Below are 25120 nucleotides of genomic sequence, written 5' to 3'. Positions count from 1 at the left end.
GGAAGTCTCCCTGCCATAGCACTACCCCACATCTCACCTGCAGTGTGAGTGTTGCCTGGCCTAAATCTACTTTTAATGTTTATGCAGGGCAACATCCCAATATAAATACTATAAAGAAAAATTAATTGGCAAAAATATTGTGGTCCAGGGTTCTTAAAACATTAAATGAGCAGTGTTAGGCAAAGTATTCTGAAGATATCACATGTTGTTTGCCAAAGAAGAAAAGTCACCATTCATAAATGCTGCTCCCTGTAAAATCAGCCTGCAAGGGAGAATTCACATTTCAGTATTTTAATGCAGGCACCTATTTGGGGATGGTGGGATAATATGGCACAAACTTAAAATGTTTACAAATTACTTTTCTGAGTGAGAAATATCTTCCCTTAAAAGTGATTTATCTCTGGTCTCCAAGGAGTCAGCTCTTACTTGTTCTGCAGGGAGAATGATGCTTTATGGATTTCCTCTCAAGGAAATAAAGTTGGTTTTGAAGGGAAAAAAAAAAGAAAAAAAAAGGAAAAAAGAACATAAAAGCAATAGCACAAGACAGATCAAGTTAAAGATGTCACAAGCAAATGATGTCTCAGGTTTTGGCTTTTTATTTTTCACACTCTGTGCTGCTTTAGTGTGTGGGTCTGGGCTCACATCAGGGGATGCTGAGCTCTGTGCACAGAGCAGGGACACAAAACAATTCCTGCTCCAGCTGGGCACCAAGGACAAATGATCCAAATCTCAGCCCCAGAGCACAAACACCGTGGGCTGGAGAGAGAAAAACAAGCAGGGTGGGACTGCAGGGGCTAAAGCTGCAATGGGACAATGAACTGCAAGGTGCAAATGGAGCAGAGCTGATCCCAGGGAGAGACCCCGGGAGCGCTCGAGCATTTTGGGGCCATTTTGGTTCATCCTGGGTTCATTTTGGGACCATTTTGGTTCATCCTGGGTTCATTTTGGGGCCATTTTGGTTCATCCTGGGTTCATTTTGGGGCCATTTTGGTTCATCTTGGGTTCATTTTGGGACCATTTTGGCTCATCTTGGGTTCATTTTGGGGCCATTTTGGTTCATCTTGGGTTCATGTTGGGGCCATTTTGGTTCATCCTGGGTTCATTTTGGGGCCATTTTGGTTCATCCTGGGTTCATTTTGGGACCATTTTGGTTCATCTTGGGTGCAGCCCTGGCTGGGCTCTTGTGCTGCCCAAGGTGGATCCATGGAGGAGATCCTTTTAATAAATCCCTGCTTTATTCCTTAACTCTGTCCAGTCTCTTCTAGGGCAGCCTTCCCAAGGCATCACAAACTGTAAAAGACTTCAAAAAATGGACTTGGGGCACAAGGAGCAGCACTGGGATCACTGACGGGGGGCACAGGGATCCCCCAGAAAGGGGAAATTCATCACCTGGGGGGCTCCAGCTGCATCAAACAGCACAGAATGGACAGAAAGAACCAGGCTGGGCTAAAGGGAACATTTTGTCTACACTAAGGCACCACATCATTGAATGCCTTCATTTATGCCTTAGGTTTGGAGCTTCTGAAGGGTTTCAGTGTACACAAAATGGGTTTAATGGACAACATTTACAAGTGTAAACAGACTCAGAGGCAGCCACTGTCTCACTAAGATGTTCCAGCTGTATTTTAATTAAGACTTCAATTTTTGAGATTTGTTTAATATACAAACATTTAAAACAATCAGGCCAAAAGTTCCCTGAATGTTTTACAAGTGGAACACCGGTGGATCCTCCAGTCCAGAAGAGAAGCAAAGGAGAACCTGATTTACATGACTCATTATATTTATTCACATTCTGCCTTCTCATATTACCTTTTAATTTATACACCGAGTATAGAAACAGAAAACTAAAAATCAATGTTCTCCATGCAGAATAAGAGGGGTTTATTTTAACCTTGAATAGAGTTTTGTAAAACTCTACAGTATAGGCTGAAAACTAAAAGTTGAACACACACACATTTAATTAATGTTATTGTAATTAGAGACTCCAGCACAAAAGAGAGCTAAATTTGGGTAGAATTTGGAGAAAAAGAAATTTCCCAATTGATGGTATTAAGATATAATCTCCTACCAACCAGCATATTTTAAATGATTTTTGCTACATGCACTCTAAAAATAGAAAGTCATAAGAAAACAGAAAAGATAAAAGAAAGTGGAAATAAAATGACAGAGATGTGTCTGTTGTCTGATGACATTTGGGGAATCAAAAATAAAACCCCATTGGTGCTAGAAGAATTATCCAAAAATAACACAGTGGGAAATTAGAATTATTCTAGTAGAACTAAAAATAACCACCTACATATTTGAAAATACTCTTTTCATGTTAAAATAAAATAAAAAAATCAGATCTTGTGCCTCTGGGATAACTCTTGTTGAGTCGCAAGTATTCCAAGCTGCAACTCCACCAAACTAAGCAATTATTCCTATAGTAACTTTGAAGTAATTCCATTTATTTTCAGTGCTAACCCTACTTGATTGGTGCTGGTTGTGAACTGACCCCTTCCAGATGTTCTCCTTTCTGCTCTCTTCAGCACTGAGCATCCTGAAGGTATTGACAGTTGTGTTAAAAAGCCAGTCTTTGAAGAGAAAATATCCAAAAGTTTTGTTTCCAAGCATTAACTGCGCTCCACACTGCTTCTGTAGCAGGAAGCTGATCTTGTCCAGCCAGCAAAAAATGTTTGGAAATGGGAAATGTCCAAGAAAAAAAATGGGATTAATCCATAGTGATGCATTTCTACATTTTAAAATCATATTCCTTGGCCCCAAGCAAGGGCTGATAAAACACTGCCAGTGAGAATCTGTCAGATTTTTCCACCTTTTGGCACCCCATGGATAGCATTAATTTTTTGTTTTCTGTTTATGTTCTCATCCACCTCTCCCTAAACTGAAAACATTGCCCCAAACATCTGCAAAATGTGTGGTGTGTCCTCAGCCTGGAATTTCTAAGTTTCACCATCTTTAGTCATAGATGAAAATTGAAGATTGTTGTGCTCTTATTTCCAGCAGAATATTTGCCAGCATTTAGCAATTAATCATTTAGCAATTAACCATTTAGCAATTAACCATTTAGCAATTAACCATTTAGCAATTAACCAGCTCCTCTGCAAAACTTACAACTGGAGGCTTTTTTTATTCTAAGTCCACTGCTTCTTTTCCCTTCTTAGACAGCCATTTGTCACAGTGGGATTTTCACCTCTCAACATCCATAAAACTAATATTCCTCTCTTTTTCTTTTTTTAATAAAGAAACTCTCACCAAAAAAAAAAAAAAAAAAAAAAAAGACATTTCCATTATCAGCTTCTATTCAAAATATGTGGGCAGCTGATATCATGTTTTGTGTCACTCTTTGTAAGTGCCTTGAGGATGATATTTTTTAAATCTCTCTGCAATACATCAGTGTCAGAGAAACTCAGGATGTTTGGATGAGTGACATTTCTAGCGGATCAGCAAACTATCTGCCACAGGAGGCAGTGATACCCAAACTCCTAACCCAAAACATCAGAGGGAGAACATAAATATTGCTTAGTGCAGCCACAGAGAGCTGCATGTTTGAAAAATCAGATTTGTGTCGTCTTGTGGGAAATGTGGAGATTTTCCAGGAAGCAAACTGTGAGAGTTAAAATGATGGTTGGGGCCACCAATAGATCAGAATCTCCTTGGGGAATGAAGGGCCAGTAGCCCACCTAAGAAACAAATCCAACATTCTAATGAATAACCAGAAATGCTCCTTCTTCCCTCCTTGTCAGAAGGAGACACAAAGAAATTAAAAGATTCTTTTGTGAGATATCTTGGGATTCTTGGAGAGGAAGGCAAAGTCCTTGCAGAAGCTCTGCCTTTAAATGGTAATTTATCACACCTGCAAGCTCCAGGTGAAAAGTTTGAGAAGGACATGCAGCAGATCTCCAGATTGTGTTGGGTGAAACCATAGAGGAGCACCTACAGGTGGGTGCTGGCCAGTAGAGCTGCAGGAATGCTCCTTTATGGATTTCCTCTGATGGAAATAAAGTCGGCTGTGATGACCAGAGGGCTCTACCTGCAAAGTTGTTTCCAACAAACCAGAGTTCAGGACTGCCACAGACACAGAGGGGCAAAGTGGGGATTTGGGGGCATCTCCAGAGGGTTTGGCTGCTCCAGGGGAAAAGGTGAAAACACAAAGTACAGGCAGCAGCTTCTGCAGGGAGCTGCCCATCCCCAAAGACAGCAAAAGTGTTTGCTCATCTTTGTTCCAGAAGTGGATTCTCACACTTGGTGTTCTGTGTTTGGAAGAAAAGCATCGAGTGATGTGTCTGCCCCAGGTCTGGGTGCTGCACTCCCTGCCCAGGAGGAGACAGGAATATTGGAATGGCTCCCTGATGGGATATGCTCATCCCTTATGGGTTTTTACAGAAGAGAAACTCTGGTCCTATTATGGTCAGAGAAGAAAAAGAGGAGAAGGAAGGAGAAGGAAGATGAAGGAAGGAGAAGGAAGGAAGGAGAAGGAAGGAAGGAGAAGGAAGGAAGGAGAAGGAAGGAAGGAGAAGGAAGGAAGGAGAAGGAAGGATTTTCTTTCTTTCTTTCTTTCTTTCTTTCTTTCTTTCTTTCTTTCTTTCTTTCTCTCTTTCTTTCTCTCTTTCTTTCTTTAGACTACCAAGCTACGTGTTAAATGAAATTAGAAATTATCTAACAGCGTCATGAAAGATTTGTAGGAATTCTGCCACTGTAGCTTCAAACAGATCAGCTTTGTGTTTTAATGAGCATACATATCCTCTCATGTTCTCTCAATAGGAGCTTTTCCTGTTTGTAACCTGAATCATACTGCTCGTATTTTGACACATTACTTTAACTTTTATTTGTCCTTTGCACAGCTTCTTTCAAGATTCAAGAACAGGTTAATGAGCTATCTCATCAAAAACATAATAGGAATCAAACTAAGATTTACTGGTAAACTAAGATTTTTTTTTCCTCACTACAGGCATTTAAGCTCAAAGTTCATCACAAAATAAACTTTAAATATGATTTTACATTTCACTAAGAAGCACTTTCAATCCCTGTCCATATTTTCATAAATAACATTATAATTGGCAGATGTTTTTTCCTCCCCATTTATAATATTTTAGGTATAATGGGATATGGAGTATCCTCTAAAAAGACACCAAAGGCCCATGAGTTTTCCTCTGACTCAAGACCCTCTGCTGCTTATGTTTACAAGCATCAGAAACCAGAATGTAAGAAATGCATTAACCATGGGGAAATGGTGAACACCTTATCGTGTTTTTTAAGCAGAAAGAAATATGAGATATCGCTGTATCTATTACTAAAACCCCTTAAACCATAGAAACTGAGGTTCAGCTCTGGAATTTACCACACAGCAAAACAAGTTAAAGGTGTGCAAGTGGGAGTTCTGTCAGAGAAGACAAGACAAAATGATACAATTATTCCAACTTAGAGCTGATATGCTCCAAGGTATATGTTTTCCCACAATTGCTTTAAATATGAATATGTTAGAGGTTAATACCAAGATCAAATGTAGAATGCATTTGCTGAAAAGATTAATATCTTTTCATTAAAAATGAGAGTGCACTGTTGGTTCAGCATTTGCATTTAGATCGAGTAGGTAATAACTATATTGACTGCTAAGACACCTATCTCCAAAAGGGAAAATATGAATAAAAAGGGTGGTGTCCACATGCACAAGTGGAGGAGATTTTTCTATTTCCCACTGAGAAATAAAAGTTCAGCCCTTTGGACCTGAGCCCTATGATTTACTCAGGCCAGCAGAGCTGCTCCACGCTGTAAAGAACATTTCTGCCCTGCTCCACACCAGCAGTGTGCTGCTGATTTGAAAATTGTACAGCCATGCATCCCTCCCAGCCAGAAGAGGCACTAGCTGGGTGTTGTACTCTGATTTTTGCTGCAGGTGTGGTTTAAACCCAGCACTGGCTGGGTGTTGTACTCTGATTTTTGCTGTAGGTTTGGTTTAAATCCCACTGCCTTTGGTTAAGAGGGAGGCTCAGCCAGCTGTTGCAGAGTCAGAATAGAGTTGGGACCTCTGGACATGACCCAGTCCAAGGCTCTCCAAGGCAGGAATGTTGTTTCATTCAATAAGAAAAGTGTCCAGGAGTGGCACATGGTGCTCCCTCCAGCCCATTACCCTTCCAGAAAGCCACAGATTCAAGTCTGGGGATGTGCAGACACTTTATTCCCCAAGCAGGAATCCAGTCAGACATTTCCTCCTCCTAAACTACTCAGACATTTCCTCCTCCATGTTTTATTCCCCTCTATCCCCACCTCACACAGACAATTTTTTATAATAATTCAATTTCATGAGCCACACAGAACTACATGAGTTATTTATATAGCATCAATATTAAATTGGTACCCAGATTTTTTTTTCAGAATAAAAACTTGGTGCTGCTTGTCCAGGTGTGTTTGAGACATCTCCAGAGGAGACTCCACACCCTCTCTGGGCAGCTGCTCCAGGGCTCTGCCCCCTCCAGGGAAAATTATTCCTCGTGTTGAGGTGCAACTTGTTCTGTTTAATTTTATGGCAATTGCTCCTTGTCCTGCAGCTGAACACCATCAAAAAGGGTCTGGGGCCATTCTCTTGGCACCCAGCTTGGAAATGTTTGTAAGGATTGATGGGATCCCCTCTCAGCCTCCCCTTCTCCGGAGTAACCAGGCCCAGCTCCCTCACCAGGGAGATGCTGCAGACCCCAAACCTCTCTGTTTTGTGGGCAGTCCACACAAACATGAACAGTGGGAGCTGGTGCAACTCCAGCTTTCTCACAGTTCATGGCAAAAAGCTTTCAGCTTCATTTTCCCAAGTCATAAAGAGAGGAACAAGTATTTATGAGATTGGTTCAAATGCTCACAGAACACAGAGCTTTTGTCAGCCCGCAGCAGAACTCACATTTCACTCACCCCAGTCCAGCCCAGGGTCTCTCACAACCACAGAACACTTGAACTGGATTTCTTGAGATGTTTAAAACCACCAGCACACAGATCAGCGTGCAGCAGACAGCTCAAACCATTTGTTAACCTGAACTCAAATTAAGCACAGCAGTTCCTATCAAAAGCAAAAGCAGGTTACCTCTCAAACTGTGAGAAGTAAATATTTCACTTAAGCAACTGTGGTGACAGCTTTCCTTTAGTACTTTAGCCATGACGTTTATACAAATCATAGTTGCTTTCCTATAGAGAACAGAGGTCTGTAACACTGGGAAAGCAGAATTGTGGGCAAGCAGAAAATCCATATCCTGACCCACAAAGGAAATTTCAGAGCTCATTCTACAAGACTACAAGTGTTTTCTTCACTTCATGAGGAGCATTATTTTCCTCTCACTGCAGGGAAGTGTCACTTTGAGCTGGACTCTCCATCCCTGAAATTTAGGACATTTCCTCAAGGTTTCCTTCCAACTTCTTCCCCTCCTCCTGTTTTTCTTGCTTTTTTACCCTCCTTCCCTGTTGTGCTCTATTTTGTGTCATTTAGACCATATATTTTGATGGAGGGCATCCTTCTCCTCTGAATTTATGAATCAAAATGCATTCTCCAACAGATACCTGGAGGTATAATTTGCCCCCTAACACTCTTCAATCTTTATTACTGACACATTCAAGGATGCCTAACTCCCACAAGAGGAAAAAAACCACAACCCACATTAATCTTCAAAAATGTGTCCTTACCTGCCTTCTGAAAATGAAAATGGATGTTCTGTGAGAAATTACCTGAGTTTTGCTTTAAACCCCCAGGATCATGCACTTCTGGAAACAATTTTGAATCTAAAAAAATTATAAATAAAAAATCTGCTGGTGTATAAATACAAATCCTTCACGGTGACTTTTCCTTGGAGGCAGGAAGCATTCCCTACATCCTGCTGGATGGAGACTGGGGGGCTCCTGCACTTTTTGTGCAGAAGGACAGAGGGATTTTTTTGTAGGGGATACTCCAATATGGAAACAGCTCCAAAGCAACTCCATCACCCATCCCTGCCCCATCAAACACCCAGACAATTCATAACAGGGAGCATTCCCATCTCCAAACTCTCCATTTAGAAACAGACCCAATAAATCAGAGTCACAGAAAAAAAAAATAAAATTGAAGACTTATAGGAATTTTTAAAAAATCTTTCACATTGAGTTGGTCCTCCATAGTTAAGATGCACAGTTGGAGTTGACCAGAAACAAGTCAGTTCCTTCTCCTTTTACATTTGATTTATTTTCAAAGTATCTCCTTAGAAATAACTTTTTTCCCCAATAATACTTTAGAAATAAAAGTATTTCATTTTTGTCTCTTAATATTGTTAATATAGATCTTTACTAATGCAAATTAAGAATTGTCCATCTATATAATTTGATTTAAAAATTGAGCTGTCTAGATGTCCAAATTTTATTTAATTTTAATGTAAATGCCTGTATTTTGATACTTTGCTCTGGAACAAGAATTTCTAGCCATGGCATAGCTCCCTTTCTGAAAATGCTGAAGCATGGAGAAACAATTTGGAATTTCCAGGTGGGCAAAGCCTGCCAGATGTTTTCCATGTCCACATCTCAGTCTCCCCCACTGGGCAACACCTCCAGTCTCCTGTTCCCTCTGATGCAGAAACATGAAATAAATCATACTTAAAATAAATAAAAACCAAAAAAAAACACCCAATAAAAGAGACCAAAACCACCCCTCAAACCATATTCAGCTAATTTTTCTTAAATGCAGTGAAGAGTTTCCCAAAAGCATCAAGGACCAAGCAGTGGTAAATGTTACAGAGATGGAAAATAGGAGTAATTTTAGTCAGTGCTTTAACATGCTCTGGAAGAGTTCATATAAACCTCTGGTGCACAATCACATTAATGATGAAAAATAGTTTTCTCCATGCCCATCCTAGAGAATTTTTTACTTTAATTCAGCTCCTTAATTGGTGTCTAGGGCTGCTTTAGCTTTAAAGAGCACACCTACAATCACAGCAGCTGTTGACCCAGTTAAAGGTTTCAGTAAAGCCTCGGAGAAGCTGCAGGTTGAACTGGAATTCACGAATAATCAGACTCACCAGGACCAGATTTTGCAGTGTCTGGGCTGTGGAATTCCCCAGCACAATCTCACTTTTCTCCACCCAAAGCCATACAAAGGCTGTGTGCACCTCCATGAGCTACACCTGCAAACGCTGCTGGCTCAAATTCCAGCTCAAACAGCGTCAGCTGAGCTGCTCTCAACATCCAACCTCCTTTCCAAGCAGTGGAAAAGCTGATGGGAGGGTTTGCTGCTTCCTCTGTGTGTCTACTACAGCACATTGTCCTCTGAGGTGCCCAGAACAGCAAGATAAGAATTGCTGAGATAAAACCATTCCTGACCACAAATTCTCCTTCATGAGGATTTTGTCCCCAACCTCCCGCTTGTGTTTCACACCTTCTAGCAAGGCTTTCAGGGGAAAGAACACTTCTTCCTCCCATGTTTCTACAACACATTTTTTGTGAGATTGTGACAAGGGGCCAAAACATGTAGGATTTGCTCAGGCTCCAATAAAAAGGCATTAATACCTGCAGAGGAATGGCACATGGGGCTCCCTCCAGCCCAACGCCCTTCCAGAAAGCCACTCTATCAAGCCTGGGGATGTGCAGACACTTTATTCCCCAAGCAGGAATCCACTCAGACATTTCTTCCTCCTAAACTACTCAGACATTTCCTCCTCCACATTTTACTCTCCTCTGTCCTCACCTCACACAGACAATTTCTTATAATAATTCAATTTCATGAGCCACACACGGATACATAAGAGTTATTTATATAGCATCAGTATTAAATTGGTACCCAGATTTTTTTTTTTCAGAATAAAAACCTTGAGACTGCTTGTCTCTAAAAGCTGCAATTATGGTTAAAACTAGAAGTAATTCATCTTTGACCATGAATGGCAACTCCACAGGTCTGAAAATGGAGGCCTGACCACCAGTTTCTACTCAAGACATATGGGCAGGAAAGGGAAGAGGCTGAACCCACAAAGATGACTGTGAAAAAATAAACATCCTTTTTCCCAAAGCCTTGCCTCTCACAAGACAAAGTGAGACTGGATTTTAACAGCAGACAATACTTAATTTTAGTGTTAAAATTCTACATAGCCACATGTTTTGGTTAGTAAACCACTCAGATTTGGAGCAACAAAAACTACTCTGGAATTTCAACAGATCCCAACTTGTCATGTCACCTTCAAACTGAAGGTGTAAAATTGGTGATTATTAAAATCATGAGGAATTCAGATCCAGCCATAACATCCATCTGACTGAGGCCAGGTTTCTTGCATGGAGGCAGCATCATTATTTCATGAACCACCAGTGACCTTTGGAAGGCACTGGGAAAAGCAGCCATGTTCATTCCCTTCCATTGATTTTCTAATTTTGAGTAAATTGGTTTAATCTGGGGAATGGTTATCTATGAGGAATAAAAATACTTAAAACTGTCTTTAGAAAACAGTAAAAAGCTGAACTGTTTGAACTGAAACAATGAATTTGGAAGGGAAACTTGAAGGTAGAAAAGGTAGGGATTTTGTAAACTTTAATTTGGGCATCATTCTGTGAGCAGGCACCCAAATATGAATAAAGTTAGAATCAATTAAACTTAAAAACACAGGCATTCAGACCCAGACATTAGCTCTACTCCACTGTGTTTCTGGTATCTGTGACTGATTTACCCATGAAATATTTGCTGCTGGAAAAGCCTGTAGAAAGAAATTACCCACCTAGAAAAGGAAGTGCATTATCTGGTAACATGAAAAATAATGGGCTGAATATTGGGAACATTGGACAATCCTGAGTCTAATCAACTTAGAAGACAAGCTCAGTGACTCAGCACACACCTGAAACATCCTGCAGGAACAGAATTTGGATGTCTCCAGGAATCTAAGAGCACTCAGGGCTACTTCATCAAAGGAAACTGTGATTTATAGAGTAACTCTCTCTGGTGCCAAGATTTTATATATTCTGGTATCTAAACCTTTAGATTAACAGATTGCCTCTACTTTATTATCTTCTGAACATGAAATGATCATACCTAAGCCTTCTTTGCCATCAATTTATGCTCTCATAATATTAATGATCTGTTATAAGCATGGATTTTGGCACTGTGGCAATTCACCTTAAAGCCATCTGAGGATTACCTGTTCCTTCGCAACCCCTTTTTGTATTTTCTTTTTTGGGCTATGGGGTACCAAGTGAATTAGTTCATTAAGTCCACTCATAAAAACATTCTAGGAAAGATATAGAGCACTAAACTAATAATCTCAGAGTGAGCTATATGCACAGCTAGCTCTGGGTGTCAATTACTAACTCTAAGTTGACATCCACTTAATCCTGAGGTATTCTTTCTCACTACACAACACTTAATGTCTTGCACAGAAATGATGAACTACTAGATTTATAAACACTGATCAGAGCTTAGAACTTCAGTCCAAGTAAGAAATAAACAAAATTCTTAGAAGAAATGAGCATTCTCAAAAGTGACTATCTGAATCCCCAAACAACATGACCAAAAGCTTCTTTTCATGACCCAGAAGAAGATCAGGGACACAACCATTAAAACGTGAGACTGGAGATAGGAAAGTTGTCACCCACCTCCCGGTCCAGCAGCGCAGGGGACACCACTGTGACGATGTCTCCCTTCTCAGGGTCGATGTAGAACATGTTTGGGGAGGGTTTGGTGGGGGTCTGCCTGAGGATGTTGTAGCGGAGCAGGGCGTTGTCCGTGCTGGCGTCGTCGGCGTCGAACGCCGCCATGCGCATCACCGTGGTTCCTGGGGAGAGGGCACACGGCAGGCACTGAGCAAAAACCATCTCAAACTCAGTGCTTCCACCTTAGTTAGGTCCCATTTTTGTTCATGTTATCTTTACTTTTGTTTGTTTGCTTGTTTTTTTAACTAGGATGGAAGAGACCTTCAAGCTCATGGAGTCCAACCCAGCCCCAACACCTCAAACAAACCCTGGCACCCAGTGCCACATCCAGGCTTTGTTAAACACACCCAGGGATGGGGACTCCACCACCTCCCCAGGCAGAAAATTCCAGAACTTTATCACTCCTTCCATGAAAAGCTTTTTCCAACCTATATTTCCCCTTGTGTCCTCTGGTTCTGTCAGTGCTGCCTGGAGAAAGAGCCCAACCCCATCTAAGCACAGCCACCGTTCAGGAGTTGTAGAGAGTGAGTATTTGTTACTCAGCCAATAGAAGACTTATGTGCTCTAACACAAATTCCCTGTATCTCTGGGCTTTGAAGCCATCCACAGTAATTGCATTTCACTGAATGAATTACAGGTGTATCACTTCCACTTTTAATTCTGCAGGCAGAAAATCCACAGGTGGCTACAATGAAAACAACAATACTGAAATAACAAGTCTCTAATTGCATGGTGGAGTGTTGCAGTTCAAATTGTGTTTGATGTCATTTCTGTCAATAAGAAATGTTGTAATTATTAAAGCCTGCATTGTTCCAATTTCAATTTGTACAATTTTATGAGCTTATTTTATGAACACCAACAAGCCCCCATCTCTATTGCCCCACTGTCCTTCCAGTGCTGAAGGTTTCTCTGCCAGGAAATTCCCTGGGCACACAGTTCTGCTGCAGAGTGCAATAAGGGAAATGCAATTCCCTGCACAGATTCCTAAATGCTGTGCAGAGGGAAAACCTCACTTTGTTTCTTGATCACAGTTAATAGAGAGAGCCCTGAGCTGCTGCCAGTCCTGTGCTTAGGATGGGAGCACATCCTGCATCCCTGGATCAAGGACTGTCCTCTCCCCAAGACAGGCAGCCCAGAGCAAAATTCTGTCAGCATTTTATCAGCTTTGTACAGTACAATGGGAAAAAAAGAAAGGGCATAATGAGGCACCTGGGCTGAACTGTGAGATGCTCACCCCTAGACCAAAATTATTTCCTCGTCAGTTCATCTATAATTGTAAGTGTAAGCATCAGTGTGAAAAGAAATCTAACTAAATAATATGTGGTCACAGCAAGATTAAATATTTCAGGTAATATTGAGCTGAAGACAGAATGAGATTCTACCAAATAACAAAAATACCAAATTCCACCAAATACCAAAAAAGCCATGATTGAATCAATAAATTCATTTCAATAGTATATCAATGTTAAGTAACAGATTCATGTGAGATATTAGCAAACTATAAAGTAAGAAATTTAAGAAGGGATCCAGTCTTTGGCCTAAAATCCCAACTGAAGCAATTTATCAGATTCCATGATCTACACCACTTCCATTGAAGTAACTTTGCACTGACATCATTATCTCCTGTGTGACTCAGTGTCAGAGTGAGCCAGAATTCTCTGTTACAGGTTAATTCCTATGTGGGAACTCACCCTTTCTTTTCCCCACAGACTGGGCAAGTATTATTTTAAAATGCTGTATTTAAAATGTTTTGACCATTTAAAATGGTCAACATATTTTAAATACAGCATTTAAATATATAAATTGAATATATATATATATATATATATATATATATATATAAAATATACAGTATTAAATATATAAATATATAGAACATATATTATATGTAAAAATTACATATATAAATTTAAATTCAGCATTTTCATTTCTTCATAGATCTGTACGACCACAGGATCATTTTTCAGTATTCACAGTGATTTCTGTGGCAAAATGACTACAAGAGAGTAAAACCTGATGCAGACAGAGCCTGAGACATTAGATTGCAAGTGCCTCAATAACAGAAATATGTATCATTCATGTACAGGGAGTTTGTTTTCTTTCTGAAGGTCTTGGATTTAAAAAATCAAATAAAAATGAAATATTGTGGTAAAAATAAAAACAAGCCCAGTCTCAGTTATAGACTGATATAACAACTGCCTGCTCACTGTTAAACAAACTCAACTGCCTTGTTTAGATACATTTATTCTTTTCTTTTTTCCCTTTTTGTTGTATTTCCCAGAGTACAGTGTTGCCTCTTCTTGTAGTGACCTTGAATATCAGCTCTCAGAGGTTTCATTTTATTGCTACTTGGGGCAGAGTTACCCCCTTGAGAAACGTAGCAGAGACCTGACAGCATGTTGGTTTTATTCAGCAGCGATTAAAGGTCAGACAGCTCAAAAAGAAGCTTACCACTGGATACCATGCCATGTTTTCCAGTGTTACAAGATGATCCCAGCCCTGATATTTTCACCCACTTTGTGTGAGACTGATTGAGAAGGAAAGAGAGAAAAGAACTGCTTTCTTTTTTGAAGAATTAAGATTCAACCAATGTGCTGTTTTTGGAAATTTATCACATTTTTGAGATTTTTAAATAGCAATGTTAGATAACATGTTTCACAAGGGTCTCTAAATCACAAGGTTTCAGTGAAATTAATAAGGACTAAGGCAAATCTTTAAGGGATCTTTAAGATTCCCAAGTTCATGTGAAATTAAATGGATTTCAGAACACAGTGGTTTCCTGAAGAAAGCACAAGTACAGTAGAAAACATTTTGGATGAATACAAGGTTGCTATTATTATAAATCTATTAGATGAGTTGATCTTCAGCAGAGATTTAGAAACTTATTACAATATATATTCAACTAAAAATCCCATTTATACAGTTGTCCTACTGAAATATTTCTGATGGTAAAACAGTGGAAGGCACATGTACATGTTAAGATCTGATGTAAATCCCCTAATCCCTCATTACCCTGGCATGGGACTGGCTTAACACAATGGCTGAGTCTGACTCTGATTTGCCAGCTGCAGTTCTTTAACCTTTCAACTCACTAGACTTTATCTTGTTCCCTGCAATCATTCCTTTGGTGCATACAGATAAGAATTGCAGCAACTCAGATGAGCAGAATTTTACATCCATTTTGCATAGAGATGCATTTTCCAGGAGGAAAGCTGGAGAGAATTAGATACATCTTTTTTCTCTGCTTCTTCTCTCAAAAGTTTTGTGTCATTGATCCATGGCTACCATCAAAGTGGAATTTAAATTTAATTTTAAAGTTATTCTATTCTCACAAGTTCTCGTTATGTGTAAAAAATGCACATAAAATGTGGGGTTGTCTTTAGATGTTGTTAGGTATTAGTAGAGGTTGTGTTTGGTTTTTGTTTGGGGATCAATACAGAAAACTGAACCCCATGTGCTTCATATTTGTGGCTGATGTCTTAAAAATCACTAGAGCTTTAATCCAGCAGTTAAAAAATTAACCTGATATGTTTTAACTGCTTTGAAAAAGCCTAATGGCCACATTTCCAGGGAAGAAATTAATGTGTCCACAGAGGGAACACAAACAAACACAAAATTGGGATTGGACCACCACAAGGGATAATGTTTATATAGAGATCTCCTTCTTAAAAGTACAGTGGCCCAAATGTAAGTTTTGAAAGGCTCTGCAACAGACATCCAGTCCAAAAGAGCTTCATTAGAGATGTACATACACTTCTTCAGTTTCCTCCCTCATCATAAACTTTTATTCTTCATAAAAGATTCATTTCCCCAAGCCCATAAACTGACTGCGTCTAATTCAGTGTCATTTTACAAATACTTCCATTCCTGGCATCAATCAAATGCAGCTGCCTTTCAAACCACAAAACAACAGCTCGCTACATTATCATGTTAAACAATATATATAAACTGATCAGGCTGGGGAAGGGATGTCTGCGAAATCAGCAGCTTCTTCCTTGTGCCAGTGACGCACGGAGATCCAGGGAGGAAACTCTCCCAGGAAAGCTGCACTTGTGTCCTGGTGTGTCTCAATATTCAGGGTTTGTTTGCCACACTTTCTGGGCAGAATCACTCAGAACTCCCAGAATCACTCAGAAATCCCAGAGTCACCCAGAAATCCCAGAGTCACTCAGAACTCCCAGAATCACTCAGAAATCCCAGAGTCACTCAGAACTCCCAGAGTCACTCAGAAATCCCAGAGTCACTCAGAACTCCCAGAGTCACTCAGAAATCCCAGAGTCACCCAGAAATCCCAGAATCACTCAGAACTCCCAGAATCACTCAGAACTCCCAGAGTCACTCAGAAATCCCAGAGTCACTCAGAAATCCCAGAGTCACTCAGAACCTCCCATTGCACCTCCCAGAGTTCCTCCTTGCTCACACCCAGATCCCAGGCCATTGCTCCAGAGGGTGCAGCTATCAATGTGTTGGTTATTTGAAAATATTGGCAAAATCTCCCCTTAGGCACCAAGAAGTAAAATCTAACAGATGCATGGTTTTGGAGTGGTTGGAACAGAGGATTTCTTGGGAAAATCTCTTTGGTATTTTGTTAATAAACTCTTATGATCTGTCTCACTCTTCTTTCCTTTCCCTTTTTCCTTTTCCTTTTCCTTTTCCTTTTCCTTTCCTTTCCTTTTCCTTTTCCTTTTCCTTTCCTTTCCTTTCCTTTCCTTTCCTTTCCTTTCCTTTCCTTTCCTTTCCTTTCCTTTCCTTTCCTTTCCTTTCCTTTCCTTTCCTTTCCTTTCCTTTCCTTTCCTTTCCTTTCCTTTCCTTTCCTTTCCTTTCCTTTCCTTTCCTTTCCTTTCCTTTCCTTTCCTTTTTCCTTTCCTTTCCTTTTTCCTTTCCTTTCTCCTTTCCTTTCCTTTCTCCTTTCCTTTCTCCTTTCTTTTCTCCTTTCCTTTCCTTTTTCCTTTCCTTTTTCCTTTCCTTTTTCCTTTCCTTTCTCCTTTCCTTTCTCCTTTCCTTTCTCCTTTCCTCTTTCCTTTCCTCTTTCCTTTCCTCTTTCCTTTCCTCTTTCCTTTCCTTTCTCCTTTCCTTTCTCCTTTCCTTTTTCCTTTTTCCTTTCCTTTCCTTTCCTTTCCTTTCCTTTCCTTTCCTTTCCTTTCCTTTCCTTTCCTTTCCTTTCCTTTCCTTTCCTTTCCTTTCCTTTCCTTTCCTTTCCTTTCCTTTCCTTTCCTTTCCTTTCCTTTCCTTTCCTTTCTACTGCTAAGATGCCAAGAGAACATTACTTCTGAATTTTTATTTATTTATTTATTTACTATATGCAGCTGCTGGGTTTAAAAGAAGGACTGGAGCGGAGTGGAAGTGAGGCTTATCTCCAGCCTGGTGAAATACAAACAAATGTCTCAAGCCTAAAGCCTTAAGAGAAGACTGAATCTGAAGGCCGAAAATAAAATATTAACCAGTTTAAGGACTGAAAAAAAAATGAACTTTATGAGAACTACAGAGCTCAAGAACTTCACCATGGAGTTTTCCCAGCTGATTTTCATTCTTTCTGTGGTTCTCCACTGTATATTCAGTACATTAAATGTTTTCTGCATGTGTTACAGAAAGGGAAGGGCTTGTTCTCCTAATTAAATAACTGCACTGAAGAGTTGTGTTTCCACCTCCTCCACAAGTTGAGCTGTGTCTCTGTACATGATAACGATTGCACAATTGTTGCATCAGTTGCAAAATGTTACATTTTCCAGATGTACAGCTATTTTAACCCAAGAAGGACTACAAAGAGTAAAAAATGGGATGGAGAAAGAAGAAATCAGGAGGGTTACCTACATCCCTAGAGCTCAACTTTCAGAAACTGGAACAAAGCAGGAAGCCTTCCTGATAATGTTCTCATCATAACTAATTACATGTTTGATTATCATTTTGTAATTTCAGACAAATTTGCCCCAGAGGAGCAAAACAAATATAAGAAAAAAGGTGTATTTTGGTTCCAGTCAAGGGCATTTGAATTGCAATCATGTGTATCACTAAAAACTTCAAGGCCTTGCTCAATAAAGATATTTAGTGAGAATCATTGAGTTCAGGCTTTGAGCATATATTTGTACAGGGCAATAATTTTCTACCCTGTTCTCTATTTAAATTCTCTATTTAGATGTCTGGCAGGTTCTTTTAAACTCTAGATTAGATGGCATCACTGAGCAGTGCCCTGGGAATGCCACTGCACTGCAGCCAGCAGGACTGGAAGGGTGAACTGCTGAACTGTCAGCTCTGGAATGAATAATAAACAAACTTCTCCCAGTACACAAAAGAAACTTCAGTAATATTAAGCAGAGATGAAGAACTGTCAAGAATTGTTACTATCTATAGAGAGCTAATGCAGTCAGAAGAATATAAATTGAGTAAGAAATAATGGGACATTCCCAGCTGAATGTTATGACAGAAGAGAGATGATGTATGGGCAGGTCAACCTTTAGCAATCCTGGTATTTAACCTTTTTTCCTCAGGAACAGCAGAGTTGTTTTGGCAGAATGAATTATTCACTCCTGGGATGTTTGGAACATGACTTTTCCACAGTCCTGTCCCCAGCCACACTGCAGCCACTGTCACATTGTGAAGAGCTCTCAGGTACTCTCTGCTCCAGGCCAGACATTGATCCATGGCATGTCAGTAAGGGAATTTGCATTAGCTGCAGTTATGTGACATGGATCTTACTTTGGTGTGTTGTATTTTGTCTGCAGTGCTGTGGAGGTTTTCATCTTTAGGGTAAAACTGTGTGGTGAAAACATGGAAAATTGTTAGCCCCACCAAGGAGTCCCAAATTGTGTTTTTTGTCTGTGCACACCAGGTTATGACATTTTGTGGTAGATATTCCTACTGAAATTTACCTCTATCTGTGCAGACAGAAGAAACTGTAAAAAATGTAATTTATTCTTTTAGAACACCAGATCCCCTTCGCAGATTTTGTGTTGTACAAAACTCATTACCCCCAAACAAGATAACATTTCAGACTCTGTGCATCTTCCCAGACACAAGGAAACAAAGATTAAAAAAATGCATGAAGACTTTTGTCTTATAGACTTCAGATAGCATGAAACAGGTATTTGCATGAGGAGTAAAATCAATGAAGTCTCATTTCCTATCTGGTACCAACCAAAAGTTCATCCCCTGAATGGAAAAGATGATGTCTTATAGAGGGATCACAAAACCAGGGCTACAACAGCTCAGCTTTCACCTCAACAACTCCCCCAGTTCCACTCATCACTTCAGCAAACAATCCTTCCTTGCCCAGGCAAGGGGAATCCTTCATTCTTGCTCATTTACAGACTGGGAATTGCAAGTTTAGTAAAAGAGGACTTAGGACAATGAAGATGCAGCTGAAAAATCCAATATTCTTCCTTCAGATATCAACAGGCTGCAGGTTTAAGCAAATCACCGAAGATTTTTTCTTAACCAGGATTCTCCCTCAGTAAAAATGGCATACTCTCATGTGTTTCCCTTTTGACCAGCCAAGTTTATTAAGAAAAGTCATGAATTACTTCTTGGATCATGACCATAAACTATAAAACGTCCCACTGTTCTAATATTCTAAGAGCCAATTCATAACATAATCTTATATGTCAGATCCCATAATTCATAAAGCAATATAACACATTCTCTGGAAGTAAATGGTTTAATGGAAATGATGATATGCACTGAGCATCTCACAGCAGGCAAACATGACAGTGCAGTGATTTATGAGTGCAGGAACATCTATTCAACATACAAAGAGCAAGATTCAGCCCCAGGCATGACAAACACAAAGGGCCCACGTTCTCTCTGGAGTTTGACTAGCACTAGGAATCAACCAGGAAAATCACAGCAAATAGAGGCTGGATGAGACATTTAAATATCATGAAAATCAACCCTGTCAAAACAAGGCAGGAGCATTCTCAAAGAAGATACACGAGTTTCTTTCTTGAGAGGTCAGATGGAGAAATTTCCAGAGTGCCTGTGTAACTCATCACCACAGATGCCAACTCTGCAGGAAGGCAGCCCAAATCCCGAGAGGAGTTTGGTCAATGCCAGCTGAGCTCCAGCCCACTGGGGGGTGCTGAGCTCCTCCCTCTGCTTTTATCAAACCAGCCAAGGTAAAAAACCCAAAACTCAACATCCCTGCCCAAAGTGCCCTGCCCAGCCACTGAGCCCTTTGGTCTGAACTGCCTGATGATACCCCAGCTTTTGGCTTTTTTATTTTTCACACTCTGTGCTGCTTTAGTGTGTGGGTCTGGGCTCACATCAGGGGATGTTGAGCTCTGTGCACAGAGCAGGGAGACAAAACAATTCCTGCTCCAGCTGGGCACCAAGGACAAATGATCCAAATCTCAGCCCCAGAGCACAAACACCGTGGGCTGGAGAGAGAAAAACAAGCAGGGTGGGACTGCAGGGGCTAAAGCTGCAATGGGACAATGAACTGCAAGGTGCAAATGGAGCAGAACTGATCCCAGGGAGAGACCCCGGGAGTGCTCGAGCATTTTGGGGCCATTTTGGTTCATCCTGGGTTCATTTTGGGGCCATTTTGGGTCATCTTGGGTTCATTTTGGGGCCATTTTGGTTCATCTTGGGTTCATTTTGGGGCCATTTTGGTTCATCCTGGGTTCATTTTGGGGCCATTTTGGTTCATCTTGGGTTCATTTTGGGGCCATTTTGGTTCATTTTGGGGCCATTTTGGTTCATCCTGGGTTCATTTTGGGGCCATTTTGGTTCATCCTGGGTTCATTTTGGGACCATTTTGGTTCATCTTGGGTTCATTTTGGGGCCATTTTGGTTCATCTTGGGTTCATTTTGGGTCCATTTTGGTTCATTTTGGGGCCATTTTGGTTCATCCTGGGTTCATTTTGGGGCCATTTTGGTTCATCCTGGGTTCATTTTGGGGCCATTTTGGTTCATCCTGGGTTCATTTTGGGGCCATTTTGGTTCATCCTGGGTTCATTTTGGGACCATTTTGGTTCATCTTGGGTTCATTTTGGGGCCATTTTGGGTCATCTTGGGTGCAGCCCTGGCTGGGCTCTTGTGCTGCCCAAGGTGGATCCATTGAGGAGATCCTTTTAATAAATCCCTGCTTTATTCTGTAACTCTGTCCAGCCTCTGTACCAGCTCAGCCTTCACCAGGCATCATTGACAGCTGGAGGTTTTTGTCAGAGATGCTCCCAGCTCACATGATGCACCGTGCTGTTTTCCCAGGTCCCATGTAAAATTGGAATTGCCTGCAATCATTCAAATTTGATTTTAGGCATATGCAAGCTGTTTAAATGCAGATGCAAACTTTATAGTCAAGGGTAAGCAGAGAGCTTACTAAAAATATATATTCTGCACTTATTTCTGTTTTATAATCCAAATGTTTTCTTTTAGCTTTTCTTTACCTTTTCCTTAATAGTTTCCCATTTTTTACCCTTTCCTCTTTTTCTGGGGGGGTTCTGGCCAGTCAATGCAAATTGTTAACAGACAGCAATTTTTAAAGTCATACAAATAAATATAACCTGATGCAATTTTCATATCCAGAAATACCCATGAGGAATTACCTCTTGAATGTGGTAGAAAGCTTCCCCTAAACTTCATGACGAAAAATAAACCAGGAAAAGTAGAATAATCATTTTAGTTTCTCCCCCAAAAATAAGTTAATATCCAGTTTCTCCCAGGCTCTAAGCAGGGTAGCATTCTTAATCAAGATAAATGTAGAAAATAAAATAGAGGTTTCAGAGACTTAATTTAGGTTAGTAAAAAAGATTGACAATTATTTGCATTCTGAACTTCTGGGAGGGAACTGACCATCTTTCACTTCAAAGCCACTTTCACCTTGTCTCCCTCCAGGCCAGCCGAGCAGAATTAGAATTTTGAATATTTACAGGAATGAGAACAGAACCAAGCACAGATCCTTCTCTTAGCCCTTACTAAACAAAACTCTGCTGGTCACCAAGTTCACATCCATCAAGCCAGGAAAGACTCTGAATTTGGAGATCAAACTGCAATTCCCAGTTCTCAAACAGTCCAGGTATAATTTATCCCACAGCCCCTTCACAGCAGCAGTGTCCTTTGGGAAGGAACCTTTGGGCACTGGTAGGGAGGGAGCAGCAGTGTGTTTAAATCAGGAGTATATTAAAATCTAACAATGCTTGATAATGAAAATGAGAAAAATATTTTTTATTTCATTCCAACAACAAATGATTCAAAATTGGGGAAAAAAACTCAAAATAAAACTGTGATGTATGGACACTAAGTCCCTATTTTTTTAAAAAACACTAAAAATTACAGTGAGTGAGAAATGAGTAATGAGAAGCCCAGGCTGCACTCTGTGTGTATGTTCTGCGTTAAGACTTGTTCCAGAACAACAACAGAAAGGAGATATTTTTCTAAGGAAACATTTTCACAGATTTCAATAATCTTTTGATCAGGGCCCCACTCACAGATGGAAGATCTCATGCCATAAATTTTGTAAAGGAATTGACTGACTTCCTACAAGTATAAGAAAGGCAGCAATTAAACTCCCCTGTCTCAGTGGGCTTTAATCAAAACCACGTCATTACTTCACAGAAATAATTTTGCACTATTCTTCTATGTCCAAGTAAGGTACCCTGGCATCCTTCCTGATTAAAAAGCAATAATATTACATTTTAAAAAGATCTATTAGTGCAAGGTCAATCTGCCCCATTTGGAGACACTTTTTGAGACAGTGGGCCAGAATTTCTGTTGATCTAATTCAGCCCAGCACTACTAAAGCAAAGATTTATTTTAGGTGAGGCTGTGGAATACAGGATTGACCTTGAAGGTCTGTATTAGGTATACACAGTATTAAATTGCCCCTATTCCCTTTTTATCTCCCTAATTTCTCACTTCAATATATGTGAAATGAAAGAGAAAACTAAAGGATGATCTGATTTTTTTTTGGTGATTTTTTGTTTGGTTTTTTGTTTGTTTGTTTTTTGTGCCTGTTTTACATTGAACTCTTTCACTTCTTGCTACCAGCAATTTACACAAGTATCCAATTTTTCATATGGTTGTAGGATTATAAATGCACAGCACCACAGACTTCAGCAACTACTGCACCTGGGAAGTTCTCATTGTTACTCTTTGCCTGTTAACTAATATGAACTGGTGTGCTTTAATCTCAAATTACAAAGTGGAAATAGAAGTGAAACACCCAGCCCTGTTACCTGAGCCTGCCACTGGGCTCTCAGCACCTACATCAATCCAAAATTAACCCAGATGAGCTGAGGGTGCTTCAATATTACAAAAGCAGTGCTAATGAAAGGAGAATCAGATGTCCTAATGAGGAGCAAATCATCTCACAAGGTTTCTCTCTTCCTCTGCAGGAACAGAGCACACACTTAATTCTGATGTATTATTTCATCTCTGTATTGATTTCATCACCAAGTCCCAGGCATTTGATCTATTAAACATCTGAGGGTTTTTATCTGAGGGGTAAGTGTTTCCATCATAATACAAGATTTTTTTAGGTGAGTTTTGTTTTTCTTCGCCCCCTTCTGCAGCTGAAATCCTGGATGAATTATTTGGTTGGGCTTGTAGTGTCTGCCCTGTTGAACTTCTTTAAATTCACCCTGCCTGAGCAATATTTCATAATGGACTTCACTGCTGGACCCAATAAATAAACTGGGCAACTACTCCCTGTTCTTAATTCAGAGAATTGCATTAAGTCCATTGCACTTTTCTGGATAAATCATATCACAGATGCAGTAATTCCTATTAAAACTACAAACAGAAGTGGAAGATTTGATTTTAAGGTCTCAAAGTTAGCGTGGAACAAATCCTTAGTGAGGATCAGAAGGCATGCCTTGGAAAGATATCCTTAAAAAGGATTCATTCTTCTCCCTTGCATCCTCCTGAACCCATTGAACAGCTTCCCACTGTAAAGGAGCCCACAGGAGGAAGGAGAAACACCTTCAGTTATTCTGGAAATCTGCACTTCAAACTGGGCAGCCTTTAAATCATTCCTCACAGCTCATTCCCTAAGAGCAATGACAGAAAATGGAATTGTTTTCTGCATTTTCCCCCATCTTGAGATTAAAGCATCTGCACGTAGAAATCTTTGCAGCCCTTCTTCAAATGATCTTTTTGGTTAAATTATATTTTAAAGCCACTGATAGCTGAATTTAATAAATGGTTCAGATGCTGCAAGAGTGTGCTCTGTGATTTTCATACAGGCCTCTGAAACTATCTTGTATAAATCACAGGTTTCAAAACTGTCCATATTTGTAACAAGAATACAATTTGGGGTGTGTGGTAGATATTTTCAGTGGGGATCCTGATATTCTTTCCTGAATTAAGTCATTGATTAAATCACTCAGTTCAGCAAGTGGGATGACTTTCACTCAGTTACAACCATTTTAGGCTCAGATATCCATCCAGTCTTTTGTTATAGCCACTAAAGAGGGACTGGCAATTTTGGATGCAGTTCATCCCATTCTAACATAAAAATTTAGGAAAGGTGAGATAAAACACCTTTGGAAGTGATTCATTCTGGGTGAAATCTGACTCTGAGAGGGCACTTAAAAGATGTGACACACTCCCATTAATTCTGCACATTACTACAGGTGTGTGGAAAGCAGGGTTAGAATAAAATATTTCTCCAGTAATTTTGTTCTGGCACCTCCAGAACCCTTTCTCTCCCCATCTCACAACTGCTCAGGGCTGAAGGGATCTTTGTTCTGCACAACTTTTCAGCCTCAACCCCTGCAAAATGGAGCCCTGCAAGGATTACAAGCAGCCCAAGACATCCCCAGTTTTATTCCCTTAGAATTGATGCATCTTGTTGGGGAGGGACCTTAAGCAACAAATCAAGTTATTTTAACTCTGTGTGTAATTGATTTAGCACTGAAAGGGCTACATTATGTCCCTGCAAAGAAAATATGAGCATGGAAAAGCTTCTGTGTGTCATAAACCATCTAAATATTGACTATGAGACTCCTTAATGTAAAATTAATAATTAAACAGAGAACAGGTCATGATATATCACTGCCAGCAATTGGGTACTTAGAGATCATAAAGATTTGTGGAGCTCTGTGCAAATTTGGGGTCATTAAGTCACAGGCTTGCTCAAGTACATTTATACTTTATAAATGCAGACATTCCTTCTTGGGCAAAAAGAAAACAAGCATCAGTCAGTGGCAAATCATCCTGAGAAAGGAGACTCAGAGAGAGATTTCCAATTTTCAATTTTCTAGCTTTCCACTGGGTGCTTTTCCACAACTCTCACCCTGAACACACTTAAAAGTCAAATTTTCAGCTCAGAGCTTCAGTGAAATCTCATCTCTTGGGGAGAAGGTGGCTCTGGCCCCTGTGAGGGTCCATCCCAGCCATCCCCTTTCCCTTTTTGGAGGAAACTGGAAGGCAAAAGGAGCAGACACAGGCGCTCCTGCCTTGGGCTCCCTGCTGACATTTGCCCTCACAATTTCCAGTGCTGAAAATGTCAATACCAAAATACCACAAAGTTCAAAGGCAATGTGTAAACACCATTTGTCAA

At 40.1% G+C, this 25120-nt stretch overlaps 1 protein-coding gene across 2 annotated transcripts in view; it reads right to left on the bottom strand.

Annotated features, from left to right (window-relative positions):
- CDH13 (cadherin 13) overlaps positions 1 to 25120 on the bottom strand; it is a 442261-nt gene that overhangs the window by 122608 nt on the left and 294533 nt on the right. For both annotated transcript variants that reach the window (XM_059481271.1, XM_059481270.1), the window contains exon 7: positions 11569 to 11747. In XM_059481271.1, the coding sequence (XP_059337254.1) occupies positions 11569 to 11747 (179 nt within the window). The remainder of the gene's footprint in view (positions 1 to 11568; positions 11748 to 25120) is intronic.

This window comes from Ammospiza nelsoni, chromosome 13 (assembly GCF_027579445.1).
Source record: "Ammospiza nelsoni isolate bAmmNel1 chromosome 13, bAmmNel1.pri, whole genome shotgun sequence".
Lineage (NCBI taxonomy): Eukaryota > Metazoa > Chordata > Aves > Passeriformes > Passerellidae > Ammospiza > Ammospiza nelsoni.
Note: the sequence above shows the minus strand (reverse complement) of the source record. Positions and strands in the feature narration are given on the sequence as shown.